The sequence below is a fragment of the Sinocyclocheilus rhinocerous genome, unplaced genomic scaffold (genome assembly GCF_001515625.1).
Source record: "Sinocyclocheilus rhinocerous isolate Xijiao unplaced genomic scaffold, SAMN03320098_v1.1 scaffold1848, whole genome shotgun sequence".
NCBI classification, from domain to species: Eukaryota; Metazoa; Chordata; class Actinopteri; order Cypriniformes; family Cyprinidae; genus Sinocyclocheilus; species Sinocyclocheilus rhinocerous.
Window position 1 is genome coordinate 60,023 of NW_015630592.1, and position 26,812 is coordinate 86,834.

Below are 26,812 nucleotides of genomic sequence, written 5' to 3' on the forward strand. Positions count from 1 at the left end.
TTACACAGCAGGCATCAACCTCTCTCTCTCTCTCTCTCTCTCTCTCTCACACACACACACACACACACATACACACACACTTCAGTGTGTTTAACACACAACTGAGATTAATACATACAGCTGCACTTCATCAAACTCAACTGCACAATGTTTTATCTCACCGAGGCTGCATTTACTTGATCAAATATACAGTAAAAATATGAAATATTATAACAATTTAAAACAGCTGTTTTCTATGTGAATATCTGTTAAACTGTAATTTATTTCTGTGATGCGCAGCTGTATTTTCAGCATCATTACTCCAGTCTTCAGTGTCACATGATCTTCAGAAATCATTCTAATATGCTGATTTCAAACACACAAAGTGGATGGGGGAAAGGAACAGCATATCAATAACAGGACTGATGGACTGACTTCAGTCCTCCAGAATATATATATATATATATATATGTGTGTGTCTCTATTCTGGATGACTGAAGTCAGTATATACAGAAAATATATATATTTGTTTTCTATATATATATATATATATTTTTTAATATACAGTGGGTACATATTTATGTCAAATAGAAATCTTTTGTAACATTATAAATGTCTGTACTGTCACTTTTTATCATTTTTTATGCGTCCTTGATGAATAAAAGTATCAATTTCTTTAAAGACAAACAAACAAAAACGTACTAACCCAAAACTTATGAATGGACATGTATAATATATCGCACAGCTTTAGTCCACATTACAACATTGACCTCAGTTTCCCGCCAAATCTTACACATGTACATTGGACTCGGTTCCTTCTGTGTGTGTGTGTGTGTGTGTGTGTATGTGTGTGTTTTGTGACACTCATAGAGCTGAACACAAAGAAGCTGCTGGCCTTGTTACTGTCTGTGTTTTGCAAGCTTTCAGCTGACCTCTGACCTCTGGTTAATCTCATTCACAAAGGCCGTATGACACAGTCAAGACTCACAAACACACACACACACACACACACACGGAGAGACACACACACACACACAGGTTCATTCACATTTCTTAATACTCTCAAACTAGGCTTCAAGGTAAATGGTTTTAGTTGAGTGTAAATCTCAGTAAACGTGTGTGAATGTATCGTGTGTGTGTAAGCGCTGATATGCAGTACCTGTAATGACGTTAATATCTGGGTAGTTGTTTTCCGAGAGCTCGACGGCGTGACTGTCCCTCTCAAACGCTTCCCGCAGCTCCTTCTTCACCGCAGCCGAACCGCACAGACGATACAGACCCACCACCTGTCAATCACACACACAACCCTTATACAACCTTCAGAGAACCTCACAACAACATCACTAATCAATAACACCTATAACCATCATGCAATGCTGACATTAACATCACCATTGTAGTAATTAGGAGGAAACATCTCTAATTGTTATGGTTAGTAAAAAAAAAAATGTGCACGCCTACACACACACACACACACACAATCACAAACACACACTTCTCACGCACGCACGCACGCGCACATGCGCACATACACACGCATATATAGAGTGAGTGCAGGAAAGATATATTCTTATTTATAAAGTACAACAATAATGATAATAATCATAATAACAACAATAATAATAATATTTGATTTAACAATTATTAATTTCTGAGTATTATTATTATTACTATTGAGAAATTTTAGCACACTTTTTGTATGTACATCTGTATGTTGCATATTTTATTAAAATATAATAATAAAAATAATAAATAATCAATCATCATCATCAAACATAATACTAAATAATAATAACAATCATCATAATAATAACATTTGATTTAATTATAAATTTGTTCATATTTTTATTATTATTGAGAAATTGTCATTTTTTTCACATTTTTATCTGTATGTTGCATATTTTTATTAAAATACAATAGTAATAATACAATAATAATAATAAATGTAAATTAATTATTAAAACAAAATAACCATAATCATCATCATCGATTAATTATTATTAATAATAATAATAACAATTAATAATTATTTTAATTTTAATATTTCAATGTATTCATCTGCAAGTATTATTATTATTATTGAGATACTATTTTAACATATTTTTATCTGTATGTTGCATATTTCTATGAAAATCTAATAATAATAATAAAATAATCATAATCATCATCATCAAACATAATACTAAATAATAATAATAATAATAATAACATTTGATTTAATTATTTTATTTAATTATAAATTTGTTAATTTTTATTATTATTGAGAAATGATTTTTTTCACATTTTTATCTGTATGTTGCATATTTTTATTTAAATACAATAGCAATAATACAATAATAATAATACTCAAAAAATTTTAATTAATTATTAAAACAAAATAACCATAATCATCATAATCGATTAATTATAATTAATAATTTATTATTTATTTATTATTTTATTTTTATTAATAATAAGATTACAAAACTATACAGGTATTCAAGGGCAGGCTTTAAGATGGTTTAGATCCTACCTGTCCGATCGCTACCATTTTGTTCATTTAAATGGGGAGTCATCTCAATTATCACCAGTAAAATATGGAGTGCCACAAGGATCTGTCCTAGGTCCTCTGCTATTTTCGATATACATGTTGCCACTTGGTAATATTATTAGAAAATACGAGATTAGTTTCCACTGTTATGCTGATGACACTCAACTATATATCTCAACAAGACCAGACGAAACTTCTAAATTATCTAAGCTAACAGAATGTGTTAAAAATGTAAAAGATTGGATAACCAATAATTTTCTCCTATTAAATTCGAATAAGACAGAGATATTACTTATTGGACCAAAAAGACAGTACACAGAATCTCTTGGATTACAATTTGCAACTAGACGGATGTACAGTTACTTCCTCTACAGTCAAAAATCTGGGTGTTATATTAGATAGTAACTGACAGTCACCACTGATAAGCTACCACTAAATATTGTAGAAACTTCATTTGCTGTAAAGTTGCTTTGCAACGATTTGTATCGTGAAAAGCGCTATACAAATAAACTTGAATTGAATTGAATTGAATAATAATAATAATAACAATTAATAATTATTTTAATTTTACTATTTCAATTTATTCATCTGCAAAAACTATTATTATTGAGATACTATTGTAACATATGTTTATCTGTATGTTGCATATTTCTATGAAAATATAATAATAATAATAATAATAATAATAATAAAAGTCAATACATTACTTAAGTACAGTATTTTTAATTTTTTTAAAATAATAATAAAAATCATGCAAAATACAGATGGAAATGTTTGCTAAAATATCTCATTCACCATTGGTAAAAAGTCTAAAAAGTCTCACAATTGAGAAAAAGTGAAATGTGGACCCTGGCTAGAGATAAATGAAAGTGATCAAAAAATTTTTGTATCTCCATCTACATATCAATTTTAGTGCAGTACCAATACAAGAGAGTTTAGCAAAGGTCTTTAACTTAAGCCTCTTCTTTGTTGCACAAGATGTAAAAATGTGACCGCTTGCACGTAGAAGCACATCTCCTTATTATCCAATTCTTAAAAAACATTTCCTGTTGGCTGTCGGAAAGACTGCAGGTATGGAAAGATCCGGAGTCTTAACCGGCTTGGATCCGGACCAGCTCACACCTGCAATCCTGCGCACAAACACTCGTACATACACAACACATTCATTCACAGAGGAATTCTGCCGCCTGCTGTGGGCGGAGTTAAGACCAGAGGGAGCCAATCAGATTCAGCACTCAGTCCAACTGCCTAATGCATACTACACTATAAACTGCATACTATTTTTTTAATTAAATAAGCATTATGCAATGACAAACATTATTGTCACATGACAACATTATGTTTCAGTTTAATTCAGTGAATGACATCCAGCCATCATCTCAAATAAATTCGACTTTTTAGGATTTTTAATTGGTTCATATGTCACTGTCCACTTGAGTTGCTGCATCATATAATCAACACTTTGAACAGTGTGTTCTGGTTGCATACTGACAAGTATTTTCATGTAACGTACTACCATGAATGCTGTGCACTGCTAAACATCTTTAATAACCTACTACTTCTGCCAAACTGTGCAGTATACAACAAAAAACACTGTGTGAAACACTGTATCCCACAATGCATTGTGCTCAACTTGATGAATGAGCCTGAGTATCTATACAATTTTGAAAATGTAAAAAAAAAAAAAAAAAAATTTTAAAATCATAAATGCATATATAAATGCATTTAGGCAAAATAAACAAATGCATAAATAAACAACTGCACAAATGCATAAATGCATAAATAAACAAATGCAAAGTTGCATAAATAAATAAATAAATACAAAAATGACTAAATGCATACATGCATAAATAAATGCAAAAATAAAAAATGCAAAACGTTAGTATTTAATATATATGCACACAGTTTAGTAGGTAGTAAGCTAGCGTTTCATCTCCAACAAAAAACACTGTGTGAAACACTGTATCCCACAATGCATTGTGCTCAACTTGATGAATGAGCCTGAGTATCTATACAATTTTGAAAATGTAAAAAAAAAAAAAAAAAAAATTTTAAAATCATAAATGCATATATAAATGCATTTAGGCAAAATAAACAAATGCATAAATAAACAACTGCACAAATGCATAAATGCATAAATAAACAAATGCAAAGTTGCATAAATAAATAAATAAATACAAAAATGACTAAATGCATACATGCATAAATAAATGCAAAAATAAAAAATGCAAAACGTTAGTATTTAATATATATGCACACAGTTTAGTAGGTAGTAAGCTAGCGTTTCATCTCAAACACAGCCTAGCACATTCTGCAATGATTTAGCAGCACAGGCTCCAATAAACAGAAGAAATTCCCTGCAATGTGAAACAGCAGCTTGATTCAGACCAGTGGCATGTGTGTATGTGTGTAACTCTAAAAATGTCACCCAGAGGAAATAATAGCTTGACCACAGTCTTGTTAAAAACAGCTGAAGAGTTTCCTGAATCCACTAAAACCTTCCAGTCCTTTCTTCCCCTAGTAAAGAACACATCCTGGTTCTGGGTTGGTCTTCAGTTTTAGCTTCGCCTGTAACTGTGCATGTGACCACAGATTCCACGCTGCAGCTAACGTGACGTGCATTAAACCCAAAGAGGAATTTTTCATTTGGACACAAGCCAAACGTCTCCACACAGACTCAACGCTTGGCTTCCGGAGCTGCTCTTTAGTAGGTCAAACTTTAGAGGTCACAGGCTAATTTGTAAAAATAACAGTTCGAAATGACTCTCATAACTCAAAACTTTGAGGCACGGAAAGTATGTTTTAAAGTTATGAATTCAAAGGAATAATTCCCTAAAAACTTTGTTGTGTGAAAGAGAGAATATTTTGTATATAAGAAACAAAAGTAAAAGAGACAAAATGTTCATTTTTTTAGGTGAAATATTCCTTTAAACAGGCAAGAAGGGCTGCGGAAAAACCCTCACGGCACACGGCTAATCATTTACACATCCAGGTTGGTGGTTTTCCTGCGGCCATAGTTCAGAAGAAACATTCCTTTAGCTTTCGTGAGCTTTGTATATCGTGCTTTCTTAAGACAAACTATACTGACTTCAGGCTTTAGTAAAGAACTCCACACAGTGAGCAGCTAAGCTCTGACCTTAAACCAAGTTCACTTATTTTAAGAACACTAGAGAAATACTAATTCGGTGAACTGAATGCATAACAATACATAACAGCCACTAGGCTAGGCTACTGCAAATTCCACAGTATATACTGCAGTATACAGTACATAATTACTGTCTTAAACAGCAGTGTGCTATGTTGCTGTCACATGACCAAGAATATTTACATTGGCAAGAAGCATCCAATTATCATCTAAAAAATAAATACAATAATTGCACATTTGTGCATCCCTGGTACCAGGAATACCACAGACTAGAGCTTCTGAAAAATGTTAGTTTCAGTAGTGTAGTTTGTTTGGAGGCTAACAGCACTTACATACTGCACAGTATGTAGCGTATACTTAAAAAAAAAAGAAAAGAAGGAAAAGCATAAATGCATGAATAAATAAAAATGAGGAAAAAGCTTAAAATAGTATTCAACAGTATCTCATCACTATTTATGCATAAATAATTGCAAAAATAAACCAAGGCATTAATGCATCAACAATTGCATGAATGCATAAAAATACAAATACATGCATAAATAAAAATGAGGAAAAAGTTTAAAAACTGTATTCAATAGTATGAGGTATGCAATAGTCAGTATGTTGTACTTGTCACATGACCTCACTGCATTGAGTGAATACTTGAACTATCTTATTGACTAACGACTTTTAAATACAGAAAGCTGCACTGTATTTTATACATACTGCATGCTAACTTAAAATAATATGTGAAATAGTATGCTACACTGTCGCCACATGGCCTGGCTAGGTTGCATCATCTCAAAAAAGTGATGACTGCACAGCAATGCAACTTGGGAGCAGCACATGAATAAGAAAAACCATGCTAAATTTGATATGCGGATATAAGCATCAGATATATGGGCTTGAGCTGCAGATTCAGAGGCTGACAACACTCCACAAAGTGGAGTCAGCTGAGGTAAAAACAGCCAAAGACAGATTGAGAGAAACACCCTCATGATCCCAGCAGAACTTTAAAGCCTTCCCAAAGGACCTACAAGCTTTTTTTTTTTTTTTTACACCGATAGGGGCTGAAAGTCTCTCTCAACTGATCTAGAATCAGATCTTCCATGTGTGAGTATTGAGCTGCAGGGGTAAATCTGATCTGAGAAAAGCAGTCAGAGTTGTTTTGTGGGTTGACGGCAGACACACTTGGTGGGATGAATGGTCAAGAACAGCATTAAACTCTGGATGACACTGTAACAGAGACAGATTGTGTGTGTGTGTATAACGGAGATGAATGGCTAGGATTTTGGCAATATGCCTGTGCACACAAACCAGCGAGAGGCCTTGCTAAGCTTGTTTGTGTGAGTGTGTAATGTCCATGGACAAGGACTTTAGAACGGTTGGTGAGCTCACTTTAACCGAAGCCTAACGAATGACAGAAGAGACTCATGGGCTACGTTCACACTCCAAGCCTTAGTGCTCAGTTTTGATTTATTGCTCAGATCCGACTATTCACATTATTTTGTAAATGTGGCCAATATCAGACTTAAGTGTAAACTGGTAACGGTCCTGAAATGACCCACATGCGCAAAAGAACAACAAAGTGGCATGCAGCAGGCTGTCATACAGAGAGAGGTAAACCTGGAGGCCACTGAAGTCAGCGTTTACACATATTTATTTTGATGTGGCATGGAAGCCAGACAAGGATGAGGAGAAAGAGAGCAAAGCTATTCCCATACAGTTTTCCCTCTAGTTTTGCATGTAGAGAGCTGTCATCATAATACATATGCGTACCACACTGTCCCTCCACTGACTACCTTCGCAGCTGTCTTCCATATTAACTGAGTAACCAAGGAACTACTGGTATGTAAAACCTCTGGAGTGACTCCCATCATCCAAAGTGACGTAAAAAGTACCAAGAATTCTGATATGACTGTTCAGACTGAGGTCGCATTGCAAAACATTGGACTTAGGATGACGTATGGAAGTGGCCTAAACCTGAATTGGAAAGATCAGATTCCATGTGGTTTGTGCTGCTCACACTGCTCACATATGAGTATAAATTGTATTTGGGCCACTTTTCGGCTTGCAGTCTGAACGTAGCCATGGAGATACACTTTAAGGCTAAATGCGTAATTTCTGGACAACTAGTTGGACCAATTATAACTGCAAAATACCAAGCAAGTTTCTCAAACATTCTTACTGCTCTTTCTGACCCATCAAAGGTAGTCCCATCTCAAACTCTTCTAGGACTCTTTTGAAGGTGAACCAACGTGACGCTCTTCAGAAAGTCAATGTCTCAAACTCTTCTAGGACTCTTTTGAAGGTGAACCAACGTGACACTCTTCAGAAAGTCAATGTCACAAACTCTGAGGGTGTATTCACACCAGGAAAGTCACTTGCTAATGGCTTACATATAATTGCAGATTAAACTTGAATAGAAGTACTTTGACATCATAAGACTTACACATTTCACCTTAAATTAGAGATTAAGTCTGGAACAGCATGCATGTTAAAGAACCATAAAGATCTGCTCTACTTACTCACCTGACAACCCCTCCTCTCGATCTCAGAGATGCATTTCTCGATGAGCAGTGGAACCATTAATCCAGAAGCTTCCCATTCCACCACGCGCCAAGCCTCTACACCAAACACCTGCATTTCATGACCCTGGCCATCAAGAGAGTTCTGCCTCTGCTCCATGAGGCTCAGCTTCACGTAGATCATTCCACGTGGTTCCAGGCGGACCGCAAGCTGATGCGTCTTACTCACACGAAACAAGGCCGGGAGAACCACAGTCCCATGGCAACACACCCTGTTCCTTCGTGGTGTGGACTCCCAACTGAAAACAACAAGTTTGAGGTGCTGAGCGTTCTCCAGCTCAATGTTGAAGGTGTGGTCCATGTCCAGGAAGGCTGTCCGACAGGTCAGCAAGGCCGTGCGAGCTTTGTTGACAGAGTCCACCTGGATAGCGCAGTAGACATCACGGGAATCAACTCGTGGTGGCTTCAGGTCCTCTGCACCATAGAAGTGCAGACTCATTAGTCCAGAGATGTACGTTAGGCACTTTGGCTGCTCAGAGAAACTGTACGAACGGAAGGCGTCGATATCCAGCTCTGTGCCAGGGAGCCTCGGACTTCCACCGTTCCCATTGGGATCCCTGTCCCGGGCTTTACCGTTCTTTCTTTCTGAGTTTCCGTGCTTTCCTGACTTGGCGACAAGTTCGGGTGAGTCTCCATCGCTTAGGTAACCTCCCTTACTGGCCGATTTTGGAACGCCACCGCTATTGCTCCTCCTCTTATCGAAGTTGTGCTGCGTAGAAACACTGCTGTCCAAATGGTACCACCAAATCACATTACCACTTGCCAATGCAGTCGTCACACCTGCTGGGGACAGTCTGGACTGGGACTGGCCCAGCTCTGCCATCCCATTAACTTTTGGTGAGTGAGCCCTGGGTTCTGATTGGCTGTTGCTGATAACCACATTGCTAGATGGGTTCCCTTTAACACTAAGCTTCCGACTCAGATCAGGCAGTTTCTTCATCTTCATAGAGAGTTTTCGGACAGTCCGTGGTGACTTGATTTTATCAGGAAAAGACCAGTTGATAGTAGTGCTCCTTTTAGCTGGGTTGGGACTAGAAGAGGGAGAAAGTCTACCAGTGGACTGCTCTGAAGGATCTGTGGAATGAAAGAGGAGGGTTTAATTAGTACATTGACCAAGTCATTGACCCCCAGGTCTTAGCTGACCCTTAGATGAACTCAATACCATTTGTGGGTATATGTTTTAAGTGAATCTTATACCACAAGATTACTAAATTCCTCATTTGGATTAGTTGATAGATGCTTCAAGGTTTCAAGCCAAAACCTTTCCAAAAAGTAACAGTGATTTGGAATATTCAAAGCAAGACACTTAATTGGTGGAAGATGTACAAACAAGAGTGCTTTAAGGACTTAAAAAATGTCACATGTTGTAAACATGTACACATGGAAATAATAATAAGCAGAATAATTAACGTATGTCCAAGGTGTGACAGTTCAACACTTCTTATATCTTCAGTTCTTTAAAAACATGTCATCAATTATTCCTTTACCTAACCAAAACTCTTGTTGCGTGCTCGAAACAACCCCAGTAACTAGACAATTTGACCCATTATCCATAATTCTTTCCTATTGCCTCTGGCCTGTTCGCTCCTGTTTAGTCCACAGGATTCCCCTTTGCTCTATGCACATACATGCCATAATAACTACATATATCCCCAAAAGTCCCTTTCCAGCTCAGTCACACACATCAAAAACAAAGAACATCTGTGTAACATTCCAGAGTGGAGCGATAAACCAGACCTTCCATTGGCCAAGAGCGCTGTGGTTAAATCGCTCCATCAGCCTCAGCATAATTTGCTCTTGCTCTCTCGATTAGTAGATTTCCTTTTACGAGAGACTTCTGGACCTGGGATGCAGTTATCTCCGCAGCTTGTTACCGCAGTCATTATGCAGTGGCTGACAAATCAGATTTCTTGAACATGCAACCCAGATCGGTCTCCTTCCTCTACCTCGCCCTCTCTTTCTCTCTGATCACATGGCACGTTCATCTGCTTTACTACAACAGCGGCTCTGTTGCCACAGTTCAGGGCCTCCTTCAACACCCGCCGTTTGATCTGGTACTTACCCGCCAAGATAAAACAAAGGCCCGATTCTGTTAAAGAGAGAGAGAGACATGCCAGTGTGAAGAGACCAAAAAAGAGGGAGGCAAGGAGAAAGAGAAAGACTGTTTTGAGAAAGATTGATGTGGAGGAGATGGGGCACTTTGGCATCGCAAGTGTGTGTGTCTTTTTAAAAGGACAGTTCACTTAAATATGAAGATTTTGTTGTCATTTACTCATATTTCTTTTGTTTTGGAGTACGTCAGGACTCAACCTCTCTAAATTCTGTCAGACTAAACAGAGTCGGAAAGGCTCGCTGAATCCATTTGCACAATATGAAGGCTTAACTAGACAGCTTGCATTTACCTAGTTTGTTGTTTATCAATGCGTGTTATTCTGAAGAAAATTATATTTTCAACTTTTTTTTTGTCTCTGAAATGACATTCCATTCTGCTGATGTCACCAAGGCCATGTGGGCGGAGAAAAATAATGTTAACCAATAATATCACAGTCCACTTTTCACAATCTAATCAAATGCCACTTACATAAGTAAATATACAAATAGTCCATACAAACTGAATGCAAAGAGTGAATAAGATTTGAAAGCTAATTTGATTTTTTACAAGAGGTCATTTTACGTATATTCAAATATTCACCAGAGCAACTGTTTTCAACATTGATAATAATCAAAAATATTTCTTGAGCAGCAAATATGCATATTAAAATGATTTCTGAAGATCATGTGACACTGAAGACTGGGGTAATGATGCTGAAAATTCAGCTTTAATCACAGCAATAAAATACATTTTTAATCACATAGAAAACAACTATTTTGAATTGCAATATTATTGCACAATGTTTTTACTGTATTTTTGAGCAAATAAGTGTAGCCTTTATTGAGCATAAGAGACTTCATTCAGAAACATGAGCAAATCTTAAAAATTCCAAACTTTTAGTGTATGCAAAAGCACAATAAACAATCCTGATTAATTAACGCAATTATAGTTTTTAACTATTCATGCAGCCCTAACTAATTTAACAGTATAAATCCCTACATGCAACTGAAAACCTAGATGTAAATATGTGACGCCTCACACACACACACACACGCACAGAGTCTCAGGGGCCCAGATTAGAAGGCAAGGTTGCATTCCAAAACACACACACACCCCTGCTCTCATCCACTCAGAATACAGCATCTCTAATCAAAACACTAGATTTATTAAAAGGATTTATATCATAAAAAAATCTAATTCTATTAACATACTGTCACTTGCAGAATTTTATTTTGTTGATAACACTCACTGACTGTGTGCGCGTTTATTTTACATTTTTGATTGTGACAGGTGGTGAGTGGGCCGATCTGGTCACTAGTCACACTAATTATAGAGTGTCAGAAGACATTTTACAGCCTTAAATCTGACACACACACACACACACACACAAACACACACACACGCACGCACACGCACACACACCATTAGTGTGTGCCATTAGTGACAGAGAGAAAACTGGAGCATTTATCTGAGATCGTGAAGTCTGATGTAATGGACTGTGTGTTGAATTGATCACAGATCTGCTCTCTAAATTATTCAAGAGCTTCATTTAGAACCACAGAACAGAGCTCTGTTACACACACACACACACACACACACACACACACACACACACACAGGGCTCTGCGAAAATCAGACACTAAAATTTTAAGGCTGTCGTTAAATGAGTGTGAATTTGAATTGAACTGCTCACACCCCACAGGATGTTGAATTGGAATTTGAATAGAAATGACAGGAAGAGGAATTTACTGAATTGCAATTGAATGAAATTAAAACAGTCCCACAATAGAAGACTGGCATTCATCCAACACAAGCTCTAAAATATAAATAATTAATCATTAATTTGTAAAGCTTTATTCCCTAACTAAGAATGCAAAATATATTTTGATTATATTTCTCTAAAATAAGTGCAATACTGTTTTACAGAACATTGTTTTCAGAGAATTTTATAAAGTCATCCCATTTTAATTTGAAAATGTATTGTGCTTTATAAAATATAATTTGTTCAACACAAAAATTGTGTGGAATAAGTATATTTAATATATACTTAACAAATTAACAATGGATATTGTTGGAAGATTACTTATTTTCGCACAATTTTTGTGTTGAACAAATCAGTTGTGTGGAACTAACTGTGCATTAAACGGTTTTACTGCATACCTGCCAGCCAATCAGAATCCAGCTGGATTCTGATTGGCTGGCAGGTATGCAGTAAAACCGTTTAATGCACAGTTAGTTCCATGTCAGTTTAATCACCGTTCCATATTAATGTGCTGCTTTAATTGATGCACACAAACACACACTCATCACACACACACACACACACACACAGAGAAAGAGGTCGGAGATCGTAGATTGCGCTGCGCACACACATAAACTTGTTGTCAACGCTCCCCCTCGATAATACATTAGCCTAGATACTAGATCGCTACATTATATTCCTAAACAACGAGGTGTAAAATCGCAGTTTTTGAAGTAATTAATTGTTTGTAGAGACGCGCAGAGGCAGCACGCAGGTAACACACACACAACTGTCATCTCTCTCTCTCTATCTCGATCGATGATTAATTGAAATAAATACTATAATTGATTCAAAAAAATGTGATCTTACCGCACTATTTCATCTCTGTGTCTGATTTGAAGCGGGCAGAACGCTAGCGCTCACGAGCTGTAACTGACGGTGATTAAACTGACTTGGAACTAACTGTGCATTAAACGGTTTTACTGCATACCTGCCAGCCAATCAGAATCCAGCTGGATTCTGATTGGCTGGCAGGTATGCAGTAAAACCGTTTAATGCACAGTTAGTTCCATGTCAGTTTAATCACCGTTCCATATTAATGTGCTGCTTTAATTGATGCACACAAACACACACTCATCACACACACACACACACACACAGAGAAAGAGGTCGGAGATCGTAGATTGCGCTGCGCACACACATAAACTTGTTGTCAACGCTCCCCCTCGATAATACATTAGCCTAGATACTAGATCGCTACATTATATTCCTAAACAACGAGGTGTAAAATCGCTGTTTTTGAAGTAATTAATTGTTTGTAGAGACGCGCAGAGGCAGCACGCAGGTAACACACACACAACTGTCATCTCTCTCTCTCTATCTCGATCGATGATTAATTGAAATAAATACTATAATTGATTCAAATAAATGTGATCTTACGAGCTGTAACTGACGAAAATAACAGTCATTTTTACCTTTCCGGTCAAATATTGCGCCGCAAACCGTTGATTATACCTTACATATATAAAGTGTACAAATACGTGTGTGTGTGTGTGTGTGTGTGATTATATATATTAAATATTATTATTATTATACATTTTATATTATTATATCAGTAAATAAATACAAATTTCTATAGATTTGTAAAAATTTCGAACAGTTACAATTATGATCTGATAACTTAATTTTGAATGTCAAGACCTATTATACATTATAAAAGCACACACACAAATAAATCAAATAAAGTCAAATAAATACTAACATCAAATATATTGACATCAAATTTAAATACCAATTTCAATGTAGCTAAATATTTATCATATATTGAAAAAGTATAGTTAAACTATAAATGTAATCTACACTGAAAGCAGTTATATTAATATATTTGAATTTCATTCCATTTAAATGTAACTTATTTAAATTCAAGTTAGAATGACAGTTCTGCATCATGTTACAATTTAAATTTAAATTCAAATTCAGGAATTACTTTGAACTTTCAAAGCCACTGCAAATTCAGTTCTGAACATTTCACAACCCTGAATCACACAAACAACAAACACACACACACACATACACACACACACACACACAAACATGCGCACTCACACACTCACACTCATGTGCACACACACATGCGCACACACCACATCAAACGACCGCTAGTCACACAAACAGAGCCGACGCTAACTACCGCTAACAGACATGAACTCAAAGACGTGTTCGTAGCCTCCAGAGAAGCGTTACGCTGACAGCTTCACTAGTTCGCTGACAGGAGTCTTTAATAGGCATGACTGCATTAGTGAATAATGCCACACATTCATACGACGCTAAACATAGAGCTGCGAGAGTCCAGAGAGCCAGAGATGATATGATACAACCCCGAAAACCATAATACAAATAAATCTAAAATCACAATATGGCTCAGCGTGATTTTTCAATAAATATGTGTGTTTGAGAGTGAATCGCGGCACTGTGTTCATTTACACGCGAGCAGCTCATGATCTGGTGCTTGCAGCTTTCAAACTCATGTCTGTATTTGCTGTGGGTTTGAATTGTTTTATTAATGCATCTGAAAATGCAATATGCACCAAACGTCTTCACAAACTTGTATAAGAAGCGCTTGGTTTTCCATCAAAATAAAAGCGGTTTAACATTTGAAAAATATTAGTATTACAATTTTACTGTTGTTCTGTAAAATTAAATAAAAATACATAGAACTACTACAACTATTATTATTATTATATTATATTTAATTATATTATTATTATTATTATATTTTTTTCTTTACATGTCTTATTTGTTTTAATATTTTTATTTGGGCCAAACTATGCAGCCTTACAAGCAAAAATTTGTACAAAACGTTTATTTATTTGTTTGTTTGTTTATGTATTTTATTTTTGGAGTACATTTTACAAGAAAATACTCTTTAGGTCTTTCTGCTTAATTTTTTTTTTTAAAGAAATTAAGAAATGTATTCTTTAAAAAATTAAGAATACATGTTCAATGTTTAAAATAAAATTATTATTATTATTATATTTTTTTCTTTAAATTATTTTACAGTCAAATATTACTAAAGTAATATTGCTCATTTTAGTAATATAATTAAATTATTTTTTTCTTTAAATTATTTTACAGTCATTTCACTTTAAATTATTTTACTAAAGTAATATTTCTCATTTTAGTAATATAATTAAATAATAATAATAGTAATAAAATTGTATTATTATTATTATTATTATTATAATAGTCTTTTTGATATATTGTCACACATGTCCGGGCCAAACTGTGAAGCCTTACAAAAAGCATGCATTGTAAAAATTATTTTTTTTCAGCATATTTGACAAGAAAATAGTATTTCAGACAATCTACTTCAAAAATTCACATTTAATTCAATGCGTTACTTTGCCATTTCCTTGTAATTATTTGTGAATTTTTTAATGTCAAATGTCAAATGTTTAATGATTAAATCCTACATCAAATTTTTTTTCAGTGCAGCACAATTTTTTTTTTAATCACATTTTTAATCGCAATTGCAGTTTTTAATCAGAAAAATCACAATTCAGTGTTTCATACTAGAAAGTGTCTTCATTTATCCAACGTTTTATAATGTAAAACCTCACAACCCTTACACAGATATGAATAATTATTTTCCAGACAGGTTTGTTATCCCAGTAGTACGCTGAACATGAAGCGCATCTGAAACATAAGACTGTATAAAAACATGGACGTAGTGTCCGTGACGTCACCCGTAGGTTTCCGAAGAGCGTTTTTGAAGCTCAAAAGTGGGCGGAGCCGGCCGTCGCCATCTTGGCAGCGCGTCACCGCGCGTCACTCCCAGATAATCGAAAATGGGCAAAGAGGCGGGAGCTGGTTGCTGAAGCCACGCCCATCTAGCTCGACAGTGGTGACAGCAGCGGCAATCCACCTGTCACTCAAGTGGCCACGCCCTTAATTATGCAGAACTTTAAGGCTTAATATAATTTAAACGGATGAGTTATAAAAAAATTCACCCGCCTCACAGTTGAGGGCAAAATTAGCTATATAGACCAAAACCACTTTTTGTACCAAGCTGTAAACATATTTTTTTCTGCTGTAAAGCTGGGCATTTTAACTTTGGGAGTCTATGGGACTGACTCCCTTTTGGAGCCAGCCTCTAGTGGCCAGTCGATGAATTGCAGTTTTAGTCACTTCCGTCTTGGTTTCACGAGAGAGAGCGGGAGGTTGCCGCTTGATCTGAAACTGCTAAAGCTGTACCTGTGGCTCTGCTCTCGTCCTGCGTCTGTCTCTCGTCTGCGTCCGCTCGTCTCGTCTGGACTCTGATGACGGGAACGCAGCGCGACAGATCGGCCTCTTCATCCTCCGGGATGGGGTTGTACCAGATCTCGCCCTCGTCGTCGGCGTCGTTCTCCTCGGCCGGGTCGGTCCGGTGTTTGACTTTAGCAGCGGGCAGCGGGAGACGGCGAGGACGCGCTTCTGCAGACATCAATGAAGCGCCATCAAACCACTGGACATTTACAACAGAATCTAACTATTAAAACATTAGAGATAAAGCTGAAGAAGAATATTAGTACTGGTATAAATACTAGTATTTATTAGTATACAGTAGTCAACATTTGAAGTGGATCAAAAAAGTTCATTAAAATTGTCCTAAGACAAGAATTTTGGTTTTAGGTTTTAGGACAACTTTGATGAAAGGTTTTGATCCACTTCAAATGTTGACTACTGTACAGTATAAGTAAAATATAAAATATTATATTAATTATAAGTAGAGATGTCAAACAAAGTAAATGAAAATTAGAAATGTGGCTAGAACTGAAATGAGTGAATTAAACTAAAACTGAAATAATAATAAATTAAAAATAAATAAAATATAAATGACAAAAGTACTAAATTACTAAAAATAAACTAAATTGAAAAAAATAAATCAATAAAAATCAAAATATAAAAATAAACTAAATTGAAAAAAATAAATCAATAAAAATCAAAATATAAAAATAAAGTAGCTTTAATTTAAATAAAGCTGAAATCAAATAAAAAAGCTAGAAAAAATTGAAATGTTGCCTTGTATTACATTTCTAAAGTACTAAAATAACTAGCTAAAATAAAAGTAAAACTGAAATAAGAATAAATTAAAAATATAAATTAAATAAATTTAGAAATTTAAGAAATTAATAACAAAATTTAGAAATTAACAAAAGCACGTACCAAAAATACTAAAAAATAAAATAAAATGAAAAAAAGTTCATATTTTAGTAGTTTTCATGTGTGTGTTTATCATTTTTTATATTTCTATAAAATGTAAATGTATTTTTATTTTAGAAAAAAATTCAGTTTTAGCATTCATTTTAATTTTAGTTAAATTTTAGTAATTCTGTTATGTGCTTTTGTATTGTATTCTTATATCAGTGTCGTTACCCATTAATGAAAATGATTAAAAACATTTTTGTTAGCTGAAATTAAATAAAATATAAATGCTGAAGTTGAAGTACTAAAACTGAAATAAAGGTAAATTAAAAATATTTTGAAAAATTTTAAAAACAAACACGCAAACGGCTTAAAAAAAAAACTTACTGGAAATAACTTTAAGTTACCGAAGTGTAGTCATATTTAATTTGACAAAGAAGAAAAAATGGGAGAGACGTGTGGATTATTAAAACGCTGAAAATAATTATTTCTTGATCAACTTCCAGCAGAGGGAAACTCTGGAAGCATTCACTGAGAATCAAGACTGATTCTGAGTGTGAACTGTGCACACCTCGGTCTGTCAGAAGTGAGTTAGACGGCGGCTGTGTTTGTGTTTGCTCCTCCTCGGCTGCAGGGGGCGCTGTGACGGAGCTCTGCTGGAGCCACTGGCGTTTCTTGGAGACGGTGATGTGGTTAAACGGGGTCTGACGCTGACAGACAAACTCCATCGCTGCTGCAAACACAAACGAACAAAACCAACACTTCTGCTGATTCAGCTCATCTGACTGCTGCCATTAGCGCAAAACATGCAAGTGCATCCGCTCAGATCAAACACAAGTCCAAAATCAAACCGAAAAGAGTCATTTATTGTTTTTGGTTTCATAAAAATCTCAAAACCTTCAGCGTCAGCCGGGACTGACAGCATCTTTCATCATGAAACCATTTACAGACTCTGCACTGCTTTCTAATATTCACAAGCAGTGCTGTTATCGGTAACTAAAACTAAGCTATTAAAAACATTTTTGTGCATTGGTATTAAGCTGAATTAAAATAAAATATAATATTAGACAAAAAACTTCAACCTAAAAATTTATGAAACTAGAATATGTGTCCTAAAATTACTAACTGAAATTAAACTAAAACTAAAACTGAAATAAAAATAAATGTAAACTATTTAGAAATATAGAACAACTAATAAATGCACATAATAAATTTACTAAAAAACTGAAAAAATAAGCATTCTAAAAAACAAAAATCTAAATATTAATAAAAACTATAAAATTACATCAGGGAAAATGAGAAAAATTGCAGAAATAAGTGTAATCTGAAGTACTAAAATTACTAACTGAGATAAAAATAAAAAACTATTTAGAAATTAGTGCTGTCAAACGCATCCAAATTAAAAGGTTTTGTTTACATAATATATGTGTGTGCAGTGTATATTTATTATGTATAGATAAATACACACACATGCATGTATATATTTAAGAAAAATATGTTTATACATTTAAAATATTTATATATAATATCAATTATATTAATATAAATATATACATGGAAATACATGGAAATATTTTCGAAATATATACTGTTTGTGTGTATATTTATATATGCATAATAAATATACACAGTACACACACATATATTTTGTAAACAAAAACTTTTATTTTGGATGCGATTAATCGCGATTAATCATTTGACAGCACTATTAGAAATATTAAAAAAACCAAAAATTTTTTAAAAGTTCATAACAACATTACAAAAAATCTATTAAATAATAATATAAAAGCAAATTCAAAATATTAATATATAATATCAATGAATAAACAAAAATGAGAAATGCTGCTTTGGCAACTAATGGAGGTAAGTGTAAGTTGAAGTACTAAAATCGCTACATAAAAAAACTAATTAAAAACTATTCATAAAAAAAATGTAATGACAAAAGTACTTAAAATGACAAAAAAATAAACAAACGAAAACTGAAAGTATAAAAATAAAAGCTAATTTGAAAATATAAATGAAAACTACTAAAAATTAAAAATGTTGTCTTGCAACTAATGGAAATAAATTTAAGTACTAAAATTACTAACTGAAATACAAAGAAAAGATAAAAATGTAATAAAAATAATAAAAGTAAAAATGATAATGATAACAATGACAGAAATAATAGAATAAAAAATGACAAAATCACATAAAATGACTAAAAATTACACTAAAATAAAAACTGAAAATATAAAAATGATAGCAAATTTTAAAAATAGGCTAGGTGTGTACTTTATAGAATCTGCAGAAACTGCATCTGAAATGACGCGCAGAAATATAACTGTTGTTTATTTGGATCCCCATTAGCTTCCACAGAGTGGTTGCTAGTCTTCCTGGGGTCCACAAATCAATCATTTAAATAAATGAAAAAGAAAAAAGAAAAATACAATTTTACTTATCACATCACAAAACTATACATCTAAGCAGAAGCAGCACTTAAAATATACATCTACATATTCATAAGCAAATCTTCACATTTTCTTCTAAATACATATGCACACACTGAAAAAAATGATACTAATTTTTTAAGGTAAGTGGTTGCAAACAAATTATTTTAGCTATATTTAAAAAAACATGTTTAAAGTTAGTCAACTAAATTTGTTTATTTTAATGTAGCTAAAATAAACGGATTGCAACCACTTACCTTAAAAAAAAAATTTGTAAATTCAATGCATCATTTTTTTTCAGTGCAGTTGCTCTTTCGTATTTTTATGGGAACCATATTCCAAGCAACAGAGCCTCGATAAAGTGCGGGAATCAACGGCAGCCTGAGAAGCGTCCCAAAGTTAGATAACTGAGACTTTACTACTCCGACAAAACATAAATATACACTAGCGTTCAAAACTGTTTGGGGTCGGCAAGATTTTGTAACGTTTGTGAAAGTCTCGTCAATTGTGAAATATTCGTACAATTTAAAATAGATGTTTTCTGTGTGAATATATGTTAACGTGTAAATTATTGTTGTGATCAAACCTGAATGAAAAGCTGGACAACAATTCTGAATGGTGCATAATCGAACTACTAAAAATATAAAGAAGTGCACAAAAAAATTAATAAATAAAAATTTTTTTTTTTTTAAATATTACAATACGTATTTAAATTATTTAAAAATTTTCTTGCTTCTATAGAGTGTATTTATTTAAATATTTATTTTATACATATTTTTTAAGTCTTTTAAAAATAAATATTTTAAAAACAGAAATTGATATTTAAAATATTTACATAAATGTTTTAATACATTGTTTTTTTTTTATAGGTAGCTATTTATTTAAATATTTATACAAAAATTAAATACACATTTAAAAAATAACACATTTAAAATGTAAATTTTTACATATTTTAAATATTTTAACAAGTAAATAAATATTTTAAAAAATAACAAATATTTAAAACATTTACATAAATATATATTTTTAAAAGTAAATAAATATTAACATAAATATTTCACATTTTTAGACAAATATTTAGAATATTTTAATAACCGTTCTTGCTTTTAAAGATGGTTATTTAAATATTCAAAAGTATTTAAATACATATGTAAATAAATACTTAAAATATTTACACAAATATTTTAAAATTTTAAATAAATAGTTTTACAAAAAATTATAAATATTTAAAATATTATATTTATTTTTCAATAATAAACCCTCTATAAAAGCAAAAAATAACTTTTGGGGCTGTTTATGGGTAAACAGCACATCAGTATATCTGTATGTACATCTGATGTTCTTCAGTTGTTATTATCTGTGGCGTGAGCGTGCGTCGCGGGACACGTTAGATTTAGTCGTGCTGTGACGCTTCAGTAAAGATTGTTGTGATAATCCTGTCTGTCTTTGAGTCAAAGCGGGTCTGGGCTGAATGAGGGCACGTCAATCCAAACACACCTGGACCATTTCACTGCTAAAACAGTCAGCATATGATTACAGACGCTCAGATGTGTTATTACAGCTCAAGCATTTACCAACAACACAATCATGTGATGCTGCACTTATGTAAGGTGGATTTGAACCTCTTGCTAAGCTCTTTAGCGGCTCTTTCCCGCTCGGATGGAAAAGGGACAACAAAGGTGTTGGAGATATGGGTCAGATTCGCCTCAATCACTGAAAAACAGGGCTCAGATGATCAGATTCATTCATTCTGTCAGCGTTCATATTAGCACTAATCATGAGCTGTAAATTAATCTGGATCATCTGCTGGCATTTGTAATTCACACCACTGCTTTTTTCTGCACAACATCCACAATCACAGAATTAACCCTCGCCAAACACCAGTTTATTCTCTAAAACTGCATGTGACTACAGATGTGTTTACTATTTATTGCATTAAAGCCATTAAAACTACAATCACAATGTCTGACGTAAACATGCACGGGAAAAACAGCTTAATAATACTAACAAACAAATAAATAAAGTTCATTTCATTATTAAATAAATGAGAAATGCAGATGGACTCAAACATGCAAGAGAAAAACAGTTAAATATTAAATACATAACTAAATAAGTTAATTAAGAAATTAATAAATGAGAGAGAGAGAGAGAGAGAGAGATTGACTCAAACATGCAATGGAAAATATAGCTGAATAAATAAATAAATAACTAGATGACGGCGATTGATGCAAAAATGCAAGGAAAAAATGCTAAATGAATGAATGAATAAATTAATAAATTAATTTAAAGAAAGAAAGAAAATCATTTAATTCATTAATAAATTAATAAATGAGAAATAAATCATTAAATTGATAAATTAATTAATTAATGATGAAGATGGATGGATGGATGGATGGATAGACCCATGGATGGAAAGATGGATGGAAAGATGGATGGATGGATGGATGGATGGATGGATGGAAAGATGGATGGATGGATGGATGGAAAGATGGATGGATGGACGGATGGATGGAAAGATGGATGGACGGAAAGATGGATGGATGGATGGATGGATGGATGGATGGAAAGATGGATGGATGGATGGATGGTAGAATGGATGGATGGATGGATGGATGGATGGATGGATGGATGGATGGATGGATGGATGGATGGATGGATGGATGGATGGATGGATGGATGGATGGATGGATGGATGGATGGATGGATGGATGGATGGATGGATGGATGGATGGATGGATGGATGGATAGATGGATGGATGGATGGATGGATGGATAGATGGATGGATGGATGGATGGATGGATAGATGGATGGATGGATGGATGGATGGATAGATGGATGGATGGATGGATGGATGGATAGATGGATGGATGGATGGATGGATGGATAGATGGATGGATGGATGGATGGATGGATAGATGGATGGATGGATGGATGGATGGAAAGATGGATGGATGGATGGAGATGGATGGATGGATGGATGGATGGATGGATGGATGGATGGATGGATGGATGGATGGATGGATGGATGGATGGATGGATGGATGGATGGATGGATGGATGGATGGATGGATGGATGGATGGATGGATGGATGGATGGATGGATGGATGGATGGATGGATGGATGGATGGATGGATGGATGGATGGATGGATGGATGGATGGATGGATGGATGGATGGATGGATGGATGGATGGATGGATGGATGGATGGATGGATGGATGGATGGATGGATGGATGGATGGATGGATGGATGGATGGATGGATGGATGGATGGATGGATGGATGGATGGATGGATGGATGGATGGATGGATGGATGGATGGATGGATGGATGGATGGATGGATGGATGGATGGATGGATGGATGGATGGATGGATGGATGGATGGATGGATGGATGGATGGATGGATGGATGGATGGATGGATGGATGGATGGATGGATGGATGGATGGATGGATGGATGGATGGATGGATGGATGGATGGATGGATGGATGGATGGATGGATGGATGGATGGATGGATGGATGGATGGATGGATGGATGGATGGATGGATGGATGGATGGATGGATGGATGGATGGATGGATGGATGGATGGATGGATGGATGGATGGATGGATGGATGGATGGATGGATGGATGGATGGATGGATGGATGGATGGATGGATGGATGGATGGATGGATGGATGGATGGATGGATGGATGGATGGATGGATGGATGGATGGATGGATGGATGGATGGATGGATGGATGGATGGATGGATGGATGGATGGAAAGATGGAAAGATGGAAAGATGGATGGATGGATGGATGGATAGATAGATAGATTAATAAATAAATAGAGATATAGAAATTGATACAGAAATGCAAGAGAAAACAGATAAACAAACAAACAAATAAATAAATGAGATGGAGGTTGACTCAAACATGCAAGGAAAAAATAGCTAAATAATAATAAATAAATAAAGTGAATTTATGTAAATACATTTTTACTTTTATTAAACAATAACTAAAACAGAAATAAAATCAAACTATATTAATAAAACTCATTAGAAATGAATAAAAATGACTATAACACTCGAGAAAATTGCCAAAACTTTTACTAAAATGAAAAATATAAACTAATTAATTTTCGAAAACTAACAGCATCTCAATGCTAGAAAATAACACCGGTGCAGAACAGAGATGCTTTAATAACTGATGAAGTTCACTCAAGACTGTGCTAAAAACCACTTCACAACCACTGATGTACAGAAACTGTTTGAAGAGCATGGCATGCGTGACTGTCTGTGTGTCTTCAGTCAGACTGCGCTGCTGCAGGGTTTGGGTTATTGTGAGGTTCAAAGCTCAGCTGTGATGCTGTTAAAGGGTCTTTCATGACGGAGGACGAGCTCTCACATGCCCAGGATTCCTCTGAACACACACTGACACACACACACACACTCTCACATGCTTATACACACACACACACACACACACACACACACACACACACACTCACATTCACACGCTTATACAAAACACACACACACTCACTCACTCACTCACTCACACACTCACACACACACACACACACACACTCACTCACTCACTCACACTTATACACACACACACACAAACACTCACACACAGGTTTCCATGTTTTATAGGGACTCTCCATAGGCGTAATGGTTTTTATACTGTACAAACTGTATTTCTATCACTGTCCACCAACCCTACACCTAAACCTACCCCTCACATCAAACTTTGTGCTATTTCAGATTTTCAATACACTCCATTCTGTGTGAATTATAAGCTTGTTTTCTCGTGGGGACCAAAAAGTGTCCTGGTATTTCTATCCTTGTGAGGACATTTGGTGCCCATAACGTGATAAATACCAGATACACACACACACACACACAAACAAGCGTGAACTTTAGACACGTCTAAATATGGAGCAGCGGATTCGATTACAACAGCCGTCACTCAAGGGACCGGCTGAAACAATTACAGCAGGAAAAACAACTGATGCAAACGCTTCCCAAGAACAGCTTTCAAGGAAATCTAAATCACATTTTCTCATTTAAAACTGCTAACCCAAAAATCCAGAGCAAAACTATTTTTAAATGTTTATTTAAATGTTTAAAATATTTACACATCAGTGATAATAAATCAGCATATTAGAATGATTTCTGAATTGACTGAAGACTGGAGTAATGATGCTGAAAATTCAGCTTTGATCACAAACGTTAAAAACAAAGTCACGCTTTTCACATATTTTCTCCTTTAAAAGTCCTAAAACAACCAAAAAATCACAGCAAACATATCTATACAAGTTAACCACCAGCTATCAAATGAAGTGTCTGCATCTGCATGTCTCAAATGTTAAAACATCTTTCCTAACGCTTCACAAACACAGAAAGTGTCAATATTTTTCACAATAACATCATTTCAACACTAGATCTATTGCTTTATCATTTCAGACTCTACAAACTGCTTTTCCCCGAAAAATGACACTAGTTTTTATATTTTTCTATCCAATGCAACAGCATTCAGACAAGTTTTTTTTTGTTTGATTTTTTAGTTTTTTGCAATGTGACATTATTTTAACGAGGATTATGCACATTTTTTATTACAAAAATCTCATTCTCATTATTTTAAATACAGTAACAGTAAAGAAAATCATAACTGGGAACAACAATTTTTTTATAATTAAAACCAGCATCAATTAAAGGAAGTAAAACAAATACTACATTGCATACTTATAATAGTACTAACCTCATATATATATATATAGAGAGAGAGAGAGAGAGAGAATTTTTGTACAATTTTATTATTTAAATAAATAATTTATATAAAATATATAATTTTGAATATAATATATATAATTATTTTTCTTCAAACATTAATAACAATACTTTCGGTACTTAAAACTTGTGAGGGGGCAAATTAATGCAGAATTGTCAAAAAAATCACAATCCAAATAATATTAAAGATACAGATGTGACTAAAAAAAATGTTTTTGGTGTGTTTTCTTAAAAAAGGTGAAATATAGTAACGATACATTTATTTGTTTATTTATTTATTCGTTTAAAATACAGTAACCGTAAAGAGAATCATAAATGGGAACAATAATTTTTTTTATAATTAAAATCAGAATAAATTATAGCATAAATTATATGTATTATAGTAGTTGGGACTTCATATGCACTTTTTGTACAATTTTACTAATTAAATATTAATATAAAATATATAATTGTAAATATTAATATAAAATATATATTTTTAATAAAATATAATTTATAAAAAAAATTCTTAAATATTTTCAATGATTACAATTTGGGAGAGGGCAAATTCATGCATAATTGTCAAGAAAATAACGTCACAATGCAAATAATATTAAAGACACAAAAACAGGTCTCTCTTTTTTTAGCACAAAAATTTTTTTTTTTTTTGGTGAAATATGACTTGAACGTGTTCTTAAAAGGTTTGTGTGAGATTAACCAGCTTTTTTCTAAAATAAACCAGGCTATCTGGTTTAATTTGTTTAATCTGGTATAAATAGATCAGCACACAGATGCTACTAAAATAAGTTCAGTACTCATTCAAACCTCAGACACCTAAGATTAAAATAAGCCGTGGATAACAAGACGGACTAATCCTACCTTAACGAACGTGTAATGTCTCTTTTCTAATCCCCGCCTGCATTCAAGCCCTCAGGAACAGAGAGCAAACAAGTGAAACGATGGCCTTGGCATTCCAAATATTCCCTCCCTGGGGCTCCGCATTTCCATGGGACGGGAACTCACTCGAGAACAGCTCCCTCCGGCCCAAAACAAACACAACCGGCTCATCAGCAGATACATTTTTTTTTGTGCAAAATTGTTAAGCATAATGTTGTCAGGGAGATACACACAGTGTTTGTGTGTAGCCAGTTTGTGTGTGTGTGTGTGTGTGTGTGTCAACAGTTGTCTTCTCAAAAACAAACACGCTTCCTGGCCACACTCCATGAAAATGCGCTAGCAATGCCAAAGTCATGGGTTCTATTCTTAGGAAATGCACAGTGATTAAAAAAACAGTTATCAGTGTCTCAGCAATGGATGCTCTGCAGTGAATGGGTGCCGTCAGAATGAGAATCCAAACAGCTGATAAAAACATCACAATAATCCA

General features: G+C 34.4%; 1 protein-coding gene across 4 annotated transcripts in view; it reads right to left on the reverse strand.

Annotated features, from left to right (window-relative positions):
* Nucleotides 1-26,812, reverse strand: part of LOC107740682 (rho GTPase-activating protein SYDE2-like) — a 41,618-nt gene that overhangs the window by 10,552 nt on the left and 4,254 nt on the right. For 2 of the 4 annotated variants that reach the window (XM_016553194.1, XM_016553192.1), the window contains exons 2-5: nucleotides 17,810-17,971; nucleotides 16,309-16,527; nucleotides 8,166-9,295; nucleotides 1,139-1,265 (exon numbers count right to left, since the gene is read on the reverse strand). In XM_016553194.1, the coding sequence (XP_016408680.1) occupies nucleotides 1,139-1,265; nucleotides 8,166-9,295; nucleotides 16,309-16,527; nucleotides 17,810-17,971 (1,638 nt within the window). The remainder of the gene's footprint in view (nucleotides 1-1,138; nucleotides 1,266-8,165; nucleotides 9,296-16,308; nucleotides 16,528-17,809; nucleotides 17,972-26,812) is intronic. The other 2 variants (XM_016553195.1, XM_016553193.1) reach the window with 1 other exon arrangement.